The sequence below is a fragment of the Coenobita brevimanus genome, chromosome 32 (genome assembly GCF_032717465.1).
Source record: "Coenobita brevimanus isolate Jiangsu-jjx chromosome 32, ASM3271746v2, whole genome shotgun sequence".
Lineage (NCBI taxonomy): Eukaryota > Metazoa > Arthropoda > Malacostraca > Decapoda > Coenobitidae > Coenobita > Coenobita brevimanus.
In genome coordinates, this window is record NC_136985.1 from 2,280,397 (window position 1) to 2,301,102 (window position 20,706).

At 44.0% G+C, this 20,706-nt stretch overlaps 2 protein-coding genes across 2 annotated transcripts in view; both read right to left on the reverse strand.

Moving 5' to 3' along the window:
* Window positions 1-1,264: 1,264 nt before the first annotated feature.
* The window catches only part of Mic26-27 (MICOS complex subunit 26/27), a 47,149-nt gene continuing 27,707 nt past the window's right edge, over window positions 1,265-20,706 (reverse strand). Inside the window, exon 6 of the mRNA XM_080269182.1 lies at window positions 1,265-1,463. Coding sequence (XP_080125308.1) covers window positions 1,344-1,463 — 120 coding nt within the window. The 3' untranslated portion in view covers window positions 1,265-1,343. The remainder of the gene's footprint in view (window positions 1,464-20,706) is intronic.
* On the reverse strand, window positions 15,895-20,669 carry LOC145395623 (uncharacterized). The gene is made up of 2 exons (XM_080269191.1): window positions 20,660-20,669; window positions 15,895-20,489 (listed from the first exon to the last, which is right to left on the reverse strand). The coding sequence occupies exons 1-2, from the start codon at window positions 20,667-20,669 to the stop codon at window positions 15,895-15,897; spliced, it is 4,605 nt and encodes a 1,534-aa protein (XP_080125317.1).

The following is a 20,706-nucleotide window of genomic DNA, read 5'->3' on the forward strand; positions in this document are numbered from 1 at the left end:
GTGGAGTTACATGGAGAGAGAGACTGACAAATGAAGATGTGAGGGAGCATTGTGGTGTGGATGTGGAGTTACATGGAGAGAGAGACTGACAAATGAGGAAGTGAAGGAGCGTTGTGGTGTGGATGTGGATGTGGAGTTACATGGAGAGACAGACTGACAAATGAGGAAGTGAAGGAGCATTGTGGTGTGGATGTGGAGTTACATGGAGAGACAGACTGACAAATGAGGAAGTGAAGGAGCATTGTGGTGTGGATGTGGAGTTACATGGAGAGACAGGCTGACAAATGAGGATATAAAGGAGCGTTGTGGTGTGGATGTGGAGTTACATGGAGAGACAGACTGACAAATGAGGATATAAAGGAGCGTCGTGGTGTGGATGTGGAGTTACATGGAGAGACAGGCTGACAAATGAGGATATAAAGGAGCGTTGTGGTGTGGATGTGGAGTTACATGGAGAGACAGGCTGACAAATGAGGCTATAAAGCAGCGTTGTGGTGTGGATGTGGAGTTACATGGAGAGACAGGCTGACAAATGAGGATATAAAGGAGTGTTGTGGTGTGGATGTGGATGTGATAGGAAGCGTTAGGAGAAACACACTGAGGTGGTTTGGCCATGTGGAGAGGATGGAGAGTGAGAGACTAACGAGGAGAGTGTGAGTGAGGTGGATGGGGGAGAGGAAAGGGGAGGCCAAGGACAAGATGGAGGGATGGTGTGGAGAGGTATATGAGAGAGAGGGTGTGAGCTGGGAGCAGGGCAGTGAAATGGCGGGGGACAGGGCGACATGGAGGCAATTTGTCTGTGGCCACCCCTTATGGGATTACGGCATCTGACAATAGACAGATAGATAGAACTCGAGACAAACAACCACCCCTTATGGGATTATGGTGCCTGATGATAGATAGATAGATAGAAAGATATTTAGCTAGGAAGACTGCCTATGTGACCCTGTATTTAAAATGAGTATGGAGAAATGCATCTAATTTCAAGTTACATTAAAATCAATAAATCGCTCCTCTAAACAGACAAACACAGCCAGTTTCACTCCTAGCATACTGATGGTGTACGTAAACCAAGAGGGGATGAAAGGAAACCAAAACAAACAGCATACGGTGTTTTAAAATATTCATCCAAGCACCCAACCCCACCACAGCAAGGTATGATTTTAAAACGTGTATCATTTGAGTGTATTATCCGCTTGCTGTATACATATAAATAAACATCTTGGAAGTAGGGATGGAAATAAACCAAAATAAACAGCATACGATGTTTTAAAATATTCATCCAAGCACCCAACCGCACCATACACAGCCAGGGTACGATTTTAAAACACCATTCGAGTGTTTTATCCCCTCGTTGTGTACATATCGGAATCCTCGGGGTTGCTTTGTCCATAGTCCTTCTCCACCTGAGGCACCACCTGGACTATCACATCTTTACCCGCCTGCTTCACGGCCGCTCCACTCTGTACACACACACGGAGAGAAAGGTTAGTAATATGAACACTACAACTACTTATAGTACTTAAACCACTACTACTAACACCCTACTACTACTACCACTTTATTACTACTACTGCTGCACCACTCTGTACACACACACACAGAGAATGGTTAGTAATATGTACACTACTACTACTTGTACTACTTAAACCACTATTACTACCACCCTCCTACTACTACTATGACTTCTACTACTATTACTACTGCTGCTGCTATTACTACTATCCTTCTGCTTCACGGCCACGCCACTCTGTACACCCACACACGGAGAGAAAGGTTAGTAATATATACACTACTATAACTTGTACTACCTGCAGCATTACTACTACTGCTACTACTACAACAATTACACTACTACTACAACTTCTACTACTACTACTACTGCTGCTGCTATTACTACAACTACTTGCTTCACAGCCACTCCACTCTGTATACACACACACACACACACACACACACACACACACACACACACACACACACAAAGGTTAGAAAATATTACCACTACTATTACTTATACTAAAATATCAACACTACTACTACTACTTATACTACCTTCACCACTATTACTACTACCACCATACTACAGCTATTACCACTACTGCTACTACTACTACTTCGGTACTACTACAACTATTACACTATGACTACTACTGCAACTACTATTATTACTACTACTGCTACTACTACTACTACCACTACTACTACTTCTATTACTACTACTACTTCTACTACTACTGCACTACTTATAATAATTCCACCACTACTACTACTAACACCATACTACTACCTAATTCTATTACTACTACTACTACTACTCTACTGCTGCTATTACTACTATCACCCCACCATACTACTACTACTACTACTACTGTCACTACTACTACTACTTCTGCTACCACTACTACTACTACCACCACCATACAGCTACTACTACTATTACTGCTACTACTACTACTTCTATTACTACTACTGCTGCTGCTACTATTAGTCTATCTATCTATCTATCTATTGCCAGACGCCTCAATCCCGTTTGGGGTGGCCACAAACAAATCGCCTCCAAGTCGCCCTGTCCCCCGCCATTTCACTACCCTGCTCCCAACTCACACCCCCCTCTCTCATATACCTCTCCACCCCATCCCTCCATCTCATCCTCGGTCTCCCCCTCCCTCTTCCACCCTCCACCTCGCTCACATACACTCTCTTCGTCAGTCTTTCACCCTCCATCCTCTCCACATGGCCAAACCACCTCAGTGTGTTCCTCACAACGCTTCCTATCACATCCACATCAACACCACAACGCTCCTTTATATCCTCATTCGTCAGCCTGTCTCTCCACGTGACTCCACAAGCTCCTCTTAAATAACTCATTTCCACTGCTCTCACTCTTGACTTGTGTCCTTCCAACAACGTCCAAGCTTCACTTCCGTACGTTAGAGTTGGCATCACAATACTGTCATGTAGTAACTTTTTTACTTCCATGCTCACTTCCCTGTTTCTTATCACTGCTTTCAAGGAACCAGCAACCTTTCTTCCCTGCTGTACCCTTTCAAGCACTTCACCCTCCAAACCTCCATCCTTACTCATCACACTACCCAAATACTTAAACGTACTCACATTTTCCAATTCCTCACCATCCAACCTCGCTATACATTCACTGACTTCACCTCTCTCAAAGACCATCACTTTACTCTTCCCTACATTCACCTTTAGGTTCCGTTTCTTACACACTCTCTCAAACTCATCCACCAAGCCTTGCAGCTCCCCTTCATCTTCACTCAACAACACAGTATCATCTGCAAACAACAGTACAGGGAGTTTCCAAACACTATCCTCTCTCACCAGGGCCACTCCAACATCCACTACCCTACCTTGTACCTCTTTTATTACCCCATCCATGTACAGATTGAACAACCATGGAGACATGACACATCCCTGTTTCAAACCAACTTTCAAAGAGAAAAATTCACTTAGTTCACCATCCACACGCACTGCAGCCTTAGCACCATCATACATACTCTTCACAGCATTCAACAACTTCCCATCTACTCCATATATTCTTAACACTTTCCACAATCCTTGTCTATCCACCCTGTCATATGCTTTCTCCAAATCCATGAAAGCCGCATACAACTTCTTTCCCTTCTCTAGAAACTTTTCCACTAAAGATCTAAGAATGAATATCTGATCTACACAACCTCTTCCCTTCCTAAAGCCTCCCTGTTCTTCTCCAACTAATTTCTCTGTTCTTTCTCTAACTCTGTCTATAAGTATCCTACCATACACTTTTCCTATTATACTAAGAAGACAAATGCCCCTATGATTACCACACACTTCTTTTTCCCCTTTTCCTTTGTACAAGGGAATAATTATACCTGACTTCCAATCCTCCGGGACTCTACCTTCCTCCCAGGCCAATCTGCACATCTTCCACATCCATTCTACTACTATCTCTCCCCCATGTTTCAGCATCTCACCACACACTCCATCAATTCCTGGGGCTTTCCCCGATTTAACTTTCTTCATTGCTTCCACAACCTCTATCCTACTGATTTCTACCTGTCTTCTCACCTCCCTCCTTCTCCCAGCCATTCCCCAGCCACTTATACTCGCATTACTTCCATCCTCTACGTTCAACAATTCCTTAAAGTGTTCTCTCCATCTGCTCACTTTTTCTCCCTTCTCCACTAGTAATCTACCATGTTTATCTTTCACTCCCCTGCTAACTTCACTTCCACCCTGTCTTACTCTTTTCACTTCTCTCCAGAACATTTTCTTACAGTCCCTCCACTTTACACTCAAATTCCTTCCAAATTCCTGATCCACTCTCTTCTTACTCTCTCTTACTAATCTTTTCACCTCTCTCTTCCTTTCCACATATAACTCTCTCTTCTATTACTACTACTACTATTACTAATTCTTCTACTACTCCTATTACTACTACTACTACTACCACCACTACTTCTATTACTACTACTACCACTACTACTTCTTTTATTACCATTACTACTATTACAAATACTACTACTACCACTACTACTTCTACCACCACCACCACCACAACTCACACATACATCAAACTCAAACACCTATTTATACAGCCATAAACACACAGAAACAAACACAAGCTTCACATGGCCTGCTCAGTGATATAGTAATTTCTATCTATCTATCTATCTATTGCCAGACGCCATAATCCTGTAAGGGGTGGCCATTTGTCTTTGAGTTATTTGTTTTATATCTATCTATCTATCTATTGCCAGACGCCATAATCCTGTAAGGGGTGGCCATTTGTCTTTGAGTTATTTGTTTTACGGGGAGGGGCACTAACCCTCCACCAACCCACTTGTTGACACGTAGGGAACACGTATGGTTTGGTTATATGGTTACCACCCAGCGTTGTAAATGGTTTCTTGGCTTACAGGAAACCATTTGGCTTGTCACTCAATGTAAAGCCACCTGTAAAGGAAAAAAAAGCAATAAGAAGTGACAGGAAAGATGGGAGAAATAGGAAGAGAGGAGGGCAGGCACAGAAAAAGAATGATAAAGGCTAAGGAAGAAGTAGGCAGCCCTACATCAAGTGAGTGGATGATGGTAAGAAATAGGAAGAGAGGAGGACAGGCACAGAAAAAGAATGATAAAGGCTAAGGAAGAAGTAGGCAGCACTACATCAAGTGAGTGGATCATGGTAAGAAATAGGAAGAGAGGAGGACAGGCACAGAAAAAGAATGATAAAGAATAAGGAAGAAGTAGGCAGCACTACATCAAGTGAGTGGATCATGGTAAGAAATAGGAAGAGAGGAGGACAGGCACAGAAAAAGAATGATAAAGGCTAAGGAAGAAGTAGGCAGCCCTACATCAAGTGAGTGGATCATGGTAAGAAATAGGAAGAGAGGAGGACAGGCACAGAAAAAGAATGATAAAGGCTAAGGAAGAAGTAGGCAGCACTACATCAAGTGAGTGGATGATGGTAAGAAACAGGAAGAGAGGAGGACAGGCACAGAAAAAGAATGATAAAGGCTAAGGAAGAAGTAGGCAGCACTACATCAAGTGAGTGGATGATGGTAAGAAATAGGAAGAGAGGAGGACAGGCACAGAAAAAGAATGATAAAGGCTAAGGAAGAAGTAGGCAGCACTACATCAAGTGAGTGGATGATGGTAAGAAATAGGAAGGGAGGACAGACACAGAAAGAGAATGATACAGGCTAAGGAAGAAGTAGGCAGCACTACATCAAGTGAGCGAATGGTAGTCGCCACCACCTACCACAAATAGTAATTCCATAAGACAAGTTATTCATAAAGTTAAAAAAGGTTGGAAATTATTTGCAATGGATTTTACAGCTCAAAAAATAATTGCAATAGATATTTTGAGTATTTTGAAAGAGGAGGGGAAGAATTTGAAAAAGAATGATATATATACAAAAAAATAAATAGCAAAATATAGACAGAGATAGACAGACAGATAGATGGAGAGAGAGAGAGAGAGAGAGAGAGAGAGAGAGGATGCTACAGCTCTACCTTCCATAGCACTTCTTTGTGACTAGTTAAAAAGAGAATACTATGGCTCTACATCCTTTCCATAGCACTTCTTTGTGACTAGCATCATATTCTAATGTTAAAAAGACAATACTATGCCTCTACATCCTTTCCATAACACTTCTTCGTGACTAGCATCATAATCTAGTGTTAAAAAGACAATACTACGGCTCTACATCCTTTCCATAGCACTTCTTCGTGACTAGCAACATATTCTAGTGTCACTCAACTCTTGGAACTCAATATTGAAGGTGGAGAGATGGCAATTTTAGGCCAAGTTAGAGTATAAAGAGTATAGCAATCATGCCTCTCAGTAAAGTTGGTTATCGGGAGGGGAAGACCGAGGATGAGATGGAGAGATGGAGCAGAGAGGTATGTGAGAGAGGGGGTGTGAGCTGGGGAGAGGGCGGTGAAATGGCAGGGGGACAGGGTGACATGGAGGTGATTTGTTTGTGGCCACCCCTTATGGGATTAAGGAGTATGGCAATAGATAGATAGATAGATAGATAGACAGACAGATGGATGAATGGAGAGATAGACAGATAAATGGATAGACAGATAGACTGATAGACAGATAGATAGCTAGATAGATGGATGGATGGATGGACAGATAGATAGACAGATAGATAAATGGATAGATAGATAGATGGATAGATAGACAGATGGAGACAGATAGATAGATATATGGACAGATAGATGTAATTTCAGCAGAGTACAGTGATATTGGAAAGACTTACTGTATATAAAGCAGAATAGTAAGGTGTAATAAACAAAATAAATCACTTAGGAAAAGGTGTTAGGAACTTCCTCACTCTACAAGAATGAAGCCAAACCAAACACACACACACACACACATGCACATTTTAATAAGTGTGTTAAAAAATCTATCTATCTATCTATCTATCTATTCATTATAAAGGACCAATAATAGATGGAGGGTGAGAGACTGACAAGGAGAGTGTATGTGAGTGAGGTGGAGGGGGGGAGAGGAAGGGGGAGGCCAAGGATGAGATGGAGGGATGGAGTGGAGAGGTATATGAGAGACTGACGAGGAGAGTGTATGTGAGTGAGGTGGAGGGGGGGAGAGGGAGGGGGAGGCCAAGGATGAGATGGAGGGATGGAGTGGAGAGGTATATGAGAGAGGGGGGTGTGAGCTGGGAGCAGGGCAGTATTGTCTTTTTAACACCAGAATATGATGCTAGTCACGAAGAAGTGCTGTGGAATGGAAGTAGAGCCGTAGTACTGTCTTTTTAACACTATGATGCAAGTCACAAAGAAGTGCTATGGGAAGGATGTAGAGGCATAGTATTGTCTTTTTAACACTAGAATACGATGCTAGTCACGAAGAAGTGCTATGGAAGGGATGTAGAGCCGTAGTATTGTCTTTTTAACACTAGAATATGATGCTAGTCACGAAGAAGTGCTGTGGAAAGGATGTAGAGCCGTAGTATTGTCTTTTTAACACTAGAATATGATGCTAGTCACGAAGAAGTGCTGTGGAAAGGATGTAGAGCCGTAGCATCCTCTCTCTCCGCCTCTGAGCTATGTGAACTAAGCTGCAAAAAGGAAGAAAATCTGAACCAAGGAGAAAGAATGGACAGTACACTTACGCACACAATACACGTACACAGGCATACAGTACACATACACATACATACATAATACACACACACAGGCATTCAGTACACATACGCACACAATACACATACATGGGCATTCAGTACACATACACATACATACACAATACACACACACACAGGCATTCAGTACACATAAGCTGAACTCTCTCTCAAATAATAAAGAAGAGAGAGAGAGAGAGAGAGAGAGAGAGAGAGAGAGAGAGAGAGAGAGAGAGAGAAATGTACAAATATCAGCATTACATTGTACATACTGTACATCTATATCAATTTATCTTCAGAAATTACATCTCCTTTAGAACTGAATGTGGAAGATGCCACAAGATCAACCATAACTACAACTCAATGCCCAACTACCACTATAAGGCCATTCAACAGCTGTAACTATGCAACAATGATTGGCAATAACATCAAAACTCCATATCATCACTACCAACACCTTCCCCATCACTACTAATCCATCAATACTCCACATCACCACTACAAACACCTTTCCCATCACTACCAATCCAAACCAAGTCCACATCATCACTACAAACACCTTTTCCACCACTACCAATCCACCCGAACTCCACATCACCACTACAAACACCTTCCCCATCACTACCAATCCACCCCAACTCCACATCACCACTACAAACACCTTTTCCACCACTACCAATCCACCCCAACTCCACATCACCACTACAAACACCTTTTCCACCACTACCAATCCACCCCAACTCCACATCACCACTACAAACACACCTTCCATCACTACCAATCCACCCCAACCCCCTACATCTATCCTACATGCACTATATCACTACAAATCACTACATCATCACTACAAATCACTATCATCACTACAAACCCCATATCATCACTACGAATCACTATCATCACTACAAACCCCATATCATCACTACAAGTCACCACAAACCCGATATAATCACTACACATCACTACAAACACCATATCATCACTACAAACCCATTTCTATCGGTTATGGAAGCTCCCTAACACCTCTTCCTTAGTGATTTATTTTTGGATATGGCTGGTTAATATTATGTATGATATTTATGCACAATAAGGCTGTACTGGAAGGATTTATATAACACAGAAAATGGTTAGAGTCATGTGGAGAGACAGACTGACAAATGAGGATGTGAAGGAGCATTGTGGTGTGGATGTGGATGTGGAGTTACATGGAGAGACAGACTGACAAATGAGGAAGTGAAGGAGCATTGTGGTGTGGATGTGGAGATACATGGAGAGACAGACTGACAAATGAGGATGTGAAGAAGCGTTGTGGTGTGGATGTGGATGTGGAGTTACATGGAGAGACAGACTGACAAATGAGGATGTGAAGGAGCGTTGTGGTGTGGATGTGGATGTGGAGTTACATGGAGAGACAGACTGACAAATGAGGATGTGAAGGAGCGTTGTGGTGTGGATGTGGAGTTACATGGAGAGATAGACTGACAAATGAGGATGTGAAGGAGCGTTGTGGTGTGGATGTGGAGTTACATGGAGAGACAGACTGACAAATGAGGAAGTGAAGGAGCTTTGTGGTGTGGATGTGGAGTTAAATGGAGAGACAGACTGATAAATGAGGATGTGAAGGAGCGTTGTGGTGTGGATGTGGATGTGGAGTTACATGGAGAGACAGACTGACAAATGAGGAAGTGAAGGAGTGTTGTGGTGTGGATGTGGATGTGGAGTTACATGGAGAGACAGACTGACAAATGAGGAAGTGAAGGAGCGTTGTGGTGTGGATGTGGATGTGGAGTTACATGGAGAGACAGACTGACAAATGAGGAAGTGATGGAGTATTGTGGTGTGGATGTGGAGTTATATGGAGAGAGAGACTGACAATTGAGGAAGTGAATGTGCATTATGGTGTGGATGTGGAGTTACATGGAGAGAGACTGACAAATGAGGAAGTGAAGGAGCGTTGTGGTGTGGATGTGGAGTTACATGGAGAGACAGACTGACAAATGAGGAAGTGAAGGAATGTTGTGGTGTGGATGTGGATGTGGAGTTACATGGAGACCGACCGACAAATGAGGAAGTGAAGGAGAGTTGTGGTGTGGATGTGGATGTGATAGGAAGTGTTAGGAGAAACACATTGTGGTGATTTGGCCATGTGGAGAGGATGGGGAGTGAGAGACTGACGAGGAAAGTGTGAGTGAGATGGAAGGGGGAAGAGGGAGGGGGAGGCCATGGATGAGATGGAGGGATGGAGTGGAGAGGTATATGAGAGACTGATGAGGAGAGTGTATGTGAGTGAGGTGGAAGGGAGGAGAGGAAGGGGGAGGCCAAGGATGAGATAGAGGGATGGAGTGGAGAGGTATATGAGAGACTGACGAGGAGAGTGTATGTGAGTGAGGTGGAAGGGGGGAGAGGAAGGGGGAGGCCAAGGATGAGATGGAGGGATGGAGTGGAGAGGTATATGAGAGACTGATGAGGAGAGTGTACAGTATGTGAGTGAGGTGGAGGGGAGGAGAGGGAGGGGGAGGCCAAGGATGAGATGGAGGGATGGAGTGGAGAGGTATATGAGAGAGGGGTGTGTGAGCTGGGAGCAAGGCAGTGAAATGGCAGGGGACAGGATGACATGGAGGCACTTTGTTCGTGGCCACCCATATAGGATTAGGCATCTGGCAATAGATAGACAGACAGAACAGTAAGGTGTAATAATCAAACTAAATCACTCAGGAAAAGGTGTCAGGGAGCTTAACCAATGAGAATACAGAGCCTTATTTGTGTTCTATCAATGCTAACAGAATCAGGAATAATTCACTGACACAGGACGTGGGTAGACACTATATGGTACTGGTGATAAATAACCCCAAACTGGCAATTCATATTTCAAGAACTATATGAATTGCTATTGGTTTAGATAATAATGATGATGATGATGATGATGATGATGATGATGATAATGATGATAATAATTACAATACAGTAATAATAATAATGACACAAGCAATAATGATGATAATATTAATAATCACAATAACAATACTGAGAGATATAAGCACTACTACTACTACAAATAATAATAATAATCTGTCTATCCATCTATCTATCTATAGCCAGATGCCTTAATCCCATAAGAGGTGGCCACAAACAAATCGCCTCCATGTCGTCCTGTCCCCCACCATTTACCTGTTCTGCTCCCAGCTCACACACCCCCCTCTCTCAAATACCTCTCCACTCCATCCCTCCATCTCATTCTTGGCCTCCCCCTCCCTCTCCCCCCCTCCACCTCACTCACACACACTCTCCTCATTAGTCTCTCAAATACCTCTCCACTCCATCCCTCCATCTCATCCTTGGCCTCCCCCTTCCTCTCCCCCCATCCACCTCACTCACACACTCTCTACTCAGTAGTCTCACAAATACCTCTCCACTCCATCCCTCCATCTCATCCTTGGCCTCCCCCTTCCTCTCCTCCCCTCCACCTCACTCACACACACTCTCCTCATCAGTCTCTCAAATACCTCTCCACTCCATCCCTCCATCTCATCCTTGGCCTCCCCCTTCCTCTCCCCCCCTCCACCTCACTCACACACACTCTCCTCATTAGTCTCTCACTCTCTACATGGCCAAACCACCTCAATGTATTTCTCCTAATGCTTCCTATCGCATCCTAACACTTTCCTATGTGACACTTTTACTGCTGAATACTTAAGGTTTGATATTTTTAATGGGTAAGGAAGCTCCTTAACACCTTTTCCTTAGTGATTTATTTTCAAAACTAGCCATTAACATCCTCTCTCTCTCTCTCTCTCTCCCTAGCACCTTTTCCTCAGTAATTTATATTCCAAACTAGCCATTAACCTCCCTCCCTCTGTCTGTCTGTCTGTCTGTCTCTCTCTCTGAAATCTGAAATAAACCAGTAAGGGAAAGGTGCTCGTAAGCTTCCAAACCACACAAGAGTATAGTAATGGAGCAGAATCAGGAATAAATCAGTAAGGAAAAGGTGTTTGAACGCTTCCTAACCACACAAGAATAAACCAGTAAGGAAAAGGTGTTTGTACGCTTCCTAACCACACAAGAATAAACCAGTAAGGAAAAGGTGTTCGTACACTTCCTAACCACACAAGGATAAACCAGTAAGGAAAAGGTGTTCGTACACTTCCTAGCCACACAAGGATAAACCAGTAAGGAAAAGGTGTTCGTACACTTCCTAGCCACACAAGAATACGGCTCAAATGCACTAAATTAACACATACACCCATACAGAGATGGAGAGTGAGAGACTGACAAGGAGTGTATGTGAGTGAGGTGGAGGGGGGGAGAGGGAGGGGGAGGCCAAGGATGAGATGGAGGGATGGAGTGGAGAGGTATATGAGAGACTGACGAGGAGAGTGTATGTGAGTGAGGTGGAGGGGGGAGAGGGAGGGGGAGGCCAAGGATGAGATGGGGGGATGGAGTGGAGAGGTATATGAGAGACTGACGAGGAGAGTGTATGTGAGTGAGGTAGAGGGAGGGGGAGTCCAAGGATGAGATGGGGGGATGGAGTGGAGAGGTATATGAGAGACTGACGAGGAGAGTGTATGTGAGTGAGGTAGAGGGAGGGGGAGGCCAAGGATGAGATGGAGGGATGGAGTGGAGAGGTATATGAGAGACTAATGAGGAGAGAGTATGTGAGTGAGGTGGAGGGGGAGGCCAAGGATGAGATGGAGGGATGGAGTGGAGAGGTATATGAGAGAGGAGGGTGTGAGCTGGGAGCTGGGCAGTGAAATGGCAGAGGACAGGGTGACATGGAGGTGATTTGTTTGTGGCCACCCCTTAAGGGATTAAGGCACCTGGCAACAGATAGATAGACAGAGCCTGTATCATATTCAGTACCATACAAGAAAATAAAGTGTAATAAGCAAAATAAATCACTAAGGAAGAGGTGTTACGAAATTAAGCCACTGATCAGAAGGGCCAATGTGGTGTGCTGGTGTGAGTCAGGCAGGGGTGAGGCAGGGGTTAGGCAGGGGTGAGGCAGGGGTTAGGCAGGGGTGAGGCAGGGGTTAGGCAGGGGTGAGGTAGAGATAAGGTTAGAGGCGACGTGGCTATCTCTGGTGTGAGTCTCGGAAAACCAGCTAAGGAGATAGACCAGCCAGGAGTGTATCTAGACCAGCCACACACTGCTGATTAGGTCCATACTGTATTAAGAGGAACATTTAGTATGGCAGTAAGTATGCACACACTAGTTTCACAATTGATGCACACTAGGACATCGTTATCTATTGGTTATTATTGCACACTAAAATGTCATTATCTATTTTTTTTTTTTTCATTATCCTTTCACCCACAACATGCCTTTCAGATACGATTTCCAACAACCTGCAACAAGTCTTTAAAAAGCCACTCAGTTTTTGCAATCTTCCATGTTTCCTAATATTAGAAAGCACGTATTTGCAATCTTCCATGTCTCCTTATACTGTATTAGTATTTGCAGTCTTCCATGTTTCCTTATACGGTGCTCCCTTAACATCGATGGGGGTCAGGTAGCAGAGACATCCGCATATGTTAAAAATCTGTGGATATCTGCTCCCCCCCCTTAAAAACACTTTTGTTTCTGGTGGAAACAAAACAAGTACTGTTAGACTGATTTATTTACCAGTAAATGTACACTTTAAGCAGCAGAAAGACCTTACCAATTCAATTAATAATCCTCCAACTTCTTTCTGTATTTTTCTGACAACTTTCAGTTTAGTAAATTACTTTTTCATCCTGAAAAATTTCCTCCCTGTTATTATCGTTCCTTTTCTTAAGCTGTACCTATGATCATTTCCAGCGCAGTGGAAGAAAATCAATGGGCTCAAAGGTGGATTTCGTTTTCCAATTTCCCAGTTAGGTTAAATTATTAGGTACAGTTAAACAGGGTTAGGCCAGGTTTAGTTAAACAGTCCCTTCTGCCATTACGTTAACGAAACAAACAAGAGTTGTCACACCAGAACAGCTAAAAACAACGGGGAAACAGAATTAACAAGAAATGTTTATTTACCACCCCAGAAATAATCTGAAAAATATAACAGACTATCAGGAAGAACTGATGTGGTAAGGTGCTTTTACTGCTTAAACTACAGGGTATGTTTAGCCTCCTCAATGGCCGTGAGTTCAGATATTTGCGTGCTCCCGTGGGCTGTCTCAGGACCATTTTTTCAAAGCTCTAAAATCAATTTCTTTTTCTTACATATGTGAAAAGACTTGTTTGCCACACCTGGCTTTTTTTCCCCCTAAACCCATCCTGTGATTTGCTATGCTTCGTGAAAGAATTAATGAAATTAGGATGCGAGTTACATCAATATGTAAACATCGGCGAAAACATCTGGGATGAAGTGAACTATGAACGCCTGACTGCTTGGGGTGGTAGAGTAGTGTCGTGTAAACATACCAGTGACCTTCATTCCCTTCCCATAATTGCTCGCAGTGTTTTATAGCTCGTCCTAACTCGACGTCACTGACACCGGCACAGTAAAGTGTTGTTCAAGGCCAGCAGCTATGAAAGGGTTAATGGAATACATTATTGTTTGTATCAGTCCTCTCCCTTTCACACATACACATAAGAATGAACAAAAGAATCAGCAGTAAAGGTACACTTAACTTTAAGAAGCAGAAATAACTGTATGCTCAGTCAGTCCGAAACGTATTGGGAAGAGTGATATCGAACAAAGAATGTGGAACTGAATGCTAACTAAGAGTAATTTTTTTCTGATTTGCAAACATTTTTGTTCCATATCATCCCCTAAAATTGTGAAACCCATAAATTTTCATCCATGCATACAGCCAAAAGACCTTACCAATTCAATTCATATTCCTCTAGTTTGTCTTTGTATTTTTCTGACTGTTTTGAGGGTGGTAAATTACCTTCTCTTGCTGAAAGTTTTTCTCCCTTACTTTCGTCATGTTCCTTAAGCCGTGCCTATGATTGTTTCCGGCATAATGGAAGAAACTTACTCAACGTACTCTAAGGTCGATTTCGTTTCCCAGCCGAAACCTGGATAATCCGAACCTGGATAATCCAGCTTTCACTGTATTTGATTCACTGGATAATGCCCTCACTAAAACAGCCATGAACTGTGCCTGGGATAGTGTTACATTTGCAGTGAACAGTGTCGGCAGAGTTCAGTGAGATAAAATTCTTCAGTAAATCCAGCCCCAGTACTGTATTCACCTGTGGATATTTAAAACCGTTTACGTTATATCCTATCTATCTATAGCCCGACGCCCTAATCCTGCAAAGGGTGGCCGCAGACAAAACGGATATTCAAAACCGTGTATGTTAAAAACGCGGATGTTAAGGGATGACTGTAGTGTAAAGCATGTGTTTGTGTTTTATGAGCGACCACACACAAGAAGACACAATATTTATCTTCTGTAGTGGCTGATGGTGGCTGCTTCCTGACATATGGAACTCTCTCAGATCTAAACACGCTTCAACAGCCAAAACAACATCTTCAACCCCTCCCCACTCATGAATAGGGGGCACAGAATCTCTCAGTTTGTTTGATTTAGAAGTTGAATGATTTACTTCTGCATGATGTGGCTCTTCCATTATAAGTGGAAATGCTGGGTGGGAAGGAGAGACAGGTTAGAGACTGAATTCTTTGCTTTCTCTAACATATTGGGCTACATAGAACCCGTCAGTGTCAAAAAGATGGGTTCTGTGTAGCCTTCAATGTAAGACAAAATGCGGAATTCAAGCACTAACCTGCGTCCCTTTATCTCTATCTATCTATCTATTGCCAGATGCCTTAATCCCATAAGGGGTGGCCACAAACAAATTGCCTCCACGTCGCCCTGTCCCCCGCCATTTCACTTCCCTGCTCCCAGCTCACACCCCTCTCTCTCATATACCTCTCCACTCCATTCCTCCATCTCATCTTGGCCTCCCCCTTCTTCTCCCCCCTTCTACCTCACTCACATACACTCTCCTTGTCAGTCTCTCACTCTCCATCCTCTTCACATGGCCAAACCACCTCAATGTGTCTCTCCCTCTCAACACTTCCACTTTTGCATGAACCTTTACTGATGTATGGTATGAATTTCCATGACAATTACTGAACCAAAAAAAGATCAGTTATTCGCTTCCTGCATAACAGACAATTTGAAAGGCATGGTGAGGGAAAGGGGTTAACATATTGAAAATTAGTGAAGTGCTCAGATGTTAGCCGTTATTTTAGTACCACAGAACAGAAGTGGGGCCGAGATTTTGTATTTTGAGCTGTGAAAACATCTATAAGAGATCTACACCCATAGTTGCTGTTATATTGAAGCCACAGATGTCTAGAGAGGTGCGGCTATAGCACAAATCCGTCTTTACCCTCAGCCAGCTATGCAACGCTGAGCCCTCCTGGTCCTTCTGCTTTCCACCCTGCACCTCACCCTCCTGCCTTGGTCTCGCCTCCGTCCTCACCACAAAGAAGCCCTCGCCAGCCTCGTCTCTCTTGCTGCCTGACTCCCCTGCCCCTCCGCCTGTCGCCTCTTTGCTCTCAGGGGTGGGAATGTCTTCAGAAGTATCTTTGACTGAGAATTTCTTGGCTAGCTTGTCTCGTAATGATGATTCTGGTTCCACTGCAACTTTAACTGCTTCTGTCTCTTTAACTGATTCTACTGTCTCTTTAACTGCTTCTGTCTCTTTAACTGGTTCTACTATCTCTTTAACTGGTTCAAATGTCTCTTTAACTGGTTCTACTGTCTCTTTAACTGGTTCTACTGTCTCTTTAACTGACTCTACTGTCTCTCCTGATCCCACTGTCTCTTTAACTGACTCTACCACTGTTTCTGGATACATGCTTGACTGTGACTCTGTTTTACTGCGACTCTCCCCTGTTTCCTGACTCTCCTTGCCTGACACAAGCTCTGCCAACCTATCAAACAAACCCTTATCCTTAATTTCGAGTACTTCAGCGGCCTTAGAAGCAGACTCGGCCTTTGTAGAGTCGGGAATATTTGTGGTGGGCGAGAAAACGGATGTGGACTGTACCTGTGAGTCCTCCTGGCTTGTGGATGGTGGTGTGGACTCTCCCTGGACTTTCTCAGACTCCCCTGCCTCCTCCTTCTTGTCCTTCTCATCTTCGATCTTCCTCACCTCTTCCTTGTCCTCCTCTTCTACCTTTGTCACCCTTTCCTTCTCTTCCTCTTCTCCCCTTGTCACCCTTTCCTTCTCTTCCTCTTCTACCTTTGTCACCTTTTCCTTGTCCTCCTCTTCTACCCTTGTTACCTTTTCCTTGTCCTCTTCTTCTGACTTCCTCGCCTTTGCCTTGTCTTCTTGGAATATATCAAGCAATTTCTGGATGAATGAGGGCTTTTCAGGACTTGCTGGGTGTTCATCTGGAGATATGGCTGCAACAGGTTCTGAAGTCACTGTTGTGGGTTCTGAAGTCACTGTAACAGGCTCTGAAATCTCTGTAATAGGTTCTGAAGTCACTGTAATGGGTTCTGAAGTCACTGTAATGGGTTCTGAGGCCTGTGAAATGGGCTCTGAAGTTTCTATTACAGGTTCTGATGGTGTAATGGGTTCTGAAGTCAGCACAGTAGGTTCAGAAGTCACTGTAATAGGCTCTGATGTCTCTATAATAGGCTCTGAAGTCTCTATAATAGGCTCTGAAGTCACTGTAATAGGCTCTGAAGTCTCTATAATAGGTTCTGAAGTCACTGTAACAGGCTCTGATGTCTCTTTAATAGGCTCTGAAGTCACTGTAATTGGCTCTGAAATCTCCACAACAGGTTCTGAAGTTATAAGAGGTTCGTATGGTTTCTCCTCTGATACTTTTGCAGAAACGGTAGCTTCTGGTGGTTCTATGATTTTACTCTTTTCCTTGTCCTTTGAAAATAAACTAATCAGCTTGTCAATGAACCCTTCCCTCTCTGTAGGATGGGACTGGGGTTCAACGGGGGGCTCCGAGGGTTTCATTTCAGGTTGTGCGGGTTCTGTAGTGGGTTCTAGGGCTTGTACGAGGGGCAGTTCCTTCTCTTCAGCCTCTTTTTCAACCAATTCCTTCGCTTCTCTCTCTTTTTCAACCAATTCCTTTGCTTCTGCCCCTTTTTCAACCAATTCCTTCTCTTCTGCCTCTTTTTCAACCAATTCCTTCGCTTCTTTCTCTTTTTCAATCAATTCCTTCCCCTCTTTTTCAACCAATTCCTTTGCTTCTCTCTCTTTTTCAACCAATTCCTTCGCTTCTGCCTCTTTTCCAACCACTTTCTTTGCTTCTGTCTCTTTTCCAACCAACTTCTCTGTCTCTTTTTCAACCAATGCCTTCTCTCTTTCTGTCTCTTTTCCAACCAACTCCCCCTCCCTCTCTTTTTCAACCCATTTCTTCTCTTCCATCTCTTTTGCAACCTCAGTGTCAGAGATTGGAACTGATTCAGAGGGAGTGTCAATTTGTACTGATGATTCCATTTTAGCCTCCACATTCAAATCTTCAAATTCCTGAGTCGCTGTTTCTTTGGGCTTTTCCTTAATGATTCGCTCCTCAGAATCACCCTCCATCTTGGCCTCCTCTTTTGTCTCCTCGTCCTTGGAGAATATTTGCACTAACTTATCAAACAGACTCATTTTTACCACAGGCTTGGAGATTTCAGGGCCCTTTTGAGATACTGATGTTTTGTTGGATTCTGGGCCTGACGTAGCTGGTTCTATAAGGCCGGCTGACTGTACCACCTGCTTATCTACATCTTTAGGTTCAGCTGGTGTCTCTCTTTCTACAGCTGTTTTCTCTCCTTCTTCTACAGCTAATTTCTGTGTTTTTTCTTTAACTTGTTCCTTCAATCCAACTCCTTCATCTGATGCTCCCATTTCCACTCCTTCATCCACATTTTCTTTAAGTTCTGCTGGTGTCTCTCTTTCTACAGCTATTTTCTCTGCTTCTTCTACAGCTAACTTCTGTGGTGTTTCTTCGACTGACTTTGTTTTGACTTCTTCATCTGATGCTCCCCCTCCAGTCACACGCTCAGTCACGCCTTCCACAAATTTCTCACTCTTTCCTTCACTGCCCAGGAGCTCCACGGTTTTCTCCTCATTAGAAACTACCTTCTCCTTCACGATCTCCGCCACTTCCTCAACTTTCTCCGCTACGAACACCACACCCTCTGCCACCTTCTCTACCTCCTCAGACACCATCTTCACTATACCTGCCTGCGATGCTACACTTTCCTCTACATCTGCGTCTTTTATCGCCTCACTGGTAGCCTCCTGTACCGAATCCATCACCTCAATCACATTCTCCCCCACCGCCTCAACCACGTCTGTCACCTCAATCACATCCGACAGTGACTCCTCCATCTTACCAGCCGCTCCCTTGATGATTTTAGCCGCCTCTTCAACAACGTCCTTCCCTACATCCTTTGCAAGCTCTTCTACAACAGGCTGAGGGACATCTATTAGGCTATCTGGGGCTTCATCATCCGTGCTCCCTAGCTTTTCCGTTGATGGTTCCTCTGATGACTGTATTTCTTCTGCTAGTTCCTTTGCTGTCTCCATTACTGAAAGGTCCTCTCGTTTCTTGCTGTCAGTTGATAATTCCTCTGATGTCTGTATTTCTTCTGCTTTTGCTGTCTCAATTACTGACAGGCCCTCTTGTTTTTTGCTGCCAGTTGATGATTCCTCTGATGTCTGTATGTCTTCTGCTAGCTCCTTTGCTGTCTCCCTTACTGATATGCTTTCCGATTCGCTATCTTTCTCCTTCAAAGATTCGCTGGGTGGTTCTACTGTCGACTTTTTATCCTTGGAGAAGAAGTTAATCAGCTTATCAAAAAGTCCATCCCTTTCTTTAACTTTTTCCTTCACTGTTTCCACACTCTTATCAGTTTCTAATACTTTTTTCTCTTCATCGCTCTTCGTCTCCATTTCAGTGGCTTCAGTGGGCATTTTTTCACTAGGAGAAGGCACTGATGGTTCAATTTCAGAAGAGGGTTTTTCTGTCTGCCTTACTGAACTGCTGAAATCCTCCCCAGTTCCTGAAAGTTTTGTTTTATCGTGATCTTTAGTATCTTCCTTAAACGCACCCTTTACAAAATCTACAGCTTCTTTGAATATCTCCTCTCGTTTCTTCTCACTCCTCTCCACCTCTTCCGCTTCAGCCTGTATCCCTTCCGCTCTCTTCTCCACCTCCTCTGCCACACCTTCCACATCCTTTGCCACAATGGTTACTGTGTCCGCCACTTCTTCTGCCATCTCCACTATCTTCTCCACTTCCTTGGTCTTCTTTGTTATGGATTGTGGAACTCCAGGCGTCTCCTCCTCTGCCTTGACCCCCGCCTCCACCACCTCCTCCACTTCACCAATCGCTGACTCCACCTTTCCCCCAACTTCAGCCACTGCTTTAGCCACCTGCGCCACTTCTCCTGCCACTTCTGCCACTTCCCCTGCCACCAGCGCCACTTCCCCTGCCACTTTCTCCTCCACTTCTACAGCAACTTCCTCCACTGCCTTATATGCCACCTCCTCAGTCACTCTTTCCCCTACTTTTTCCATGACATCTGTGACTTCTTCCCCGACCATCTCACCTATTTTTTCCCCTGCAACCTGGGCCACCTCCTCCCCTGCAACAGCTCCAATTTTCTCTGCGACACGTGCAATACCCTCATCCACAACACCAACGACCTTCTCCCCTACCACAAAAGCCTCCTCTTCAACAACTTCTACAACCTTTTCCCCAACTTCAGCAATTTCCTCTTTAATAACTTCAACTATGCCTTCCTTACCACCACCAACTGTATCCTGAAGGGTGCCTGAAACCTCATCCTTTGCTGAAACCTCCTCCTTTACCTCAGAAGCCCCACCATCACTACCTCCAACCAAATCCAGACTCCCTGTAACCTTATCCTTCACTGAAACCTCATCAACACTAGCCAAACTAGATGCCACATCCTTCCCTGTCCGAACCACTGCCTCAGGACCAACCAAGCTGCCTCCAGAATCGTCTAGCAAACCACCTGGACTCTGCTTCACATCAACACCCCCCGTGGGTTCATCTGGGTGCTTTAATCTGAACCCCCACAGCGCCACATCACTAACTTGCTGTGCTATGGAGTCGATCTTCCCCGA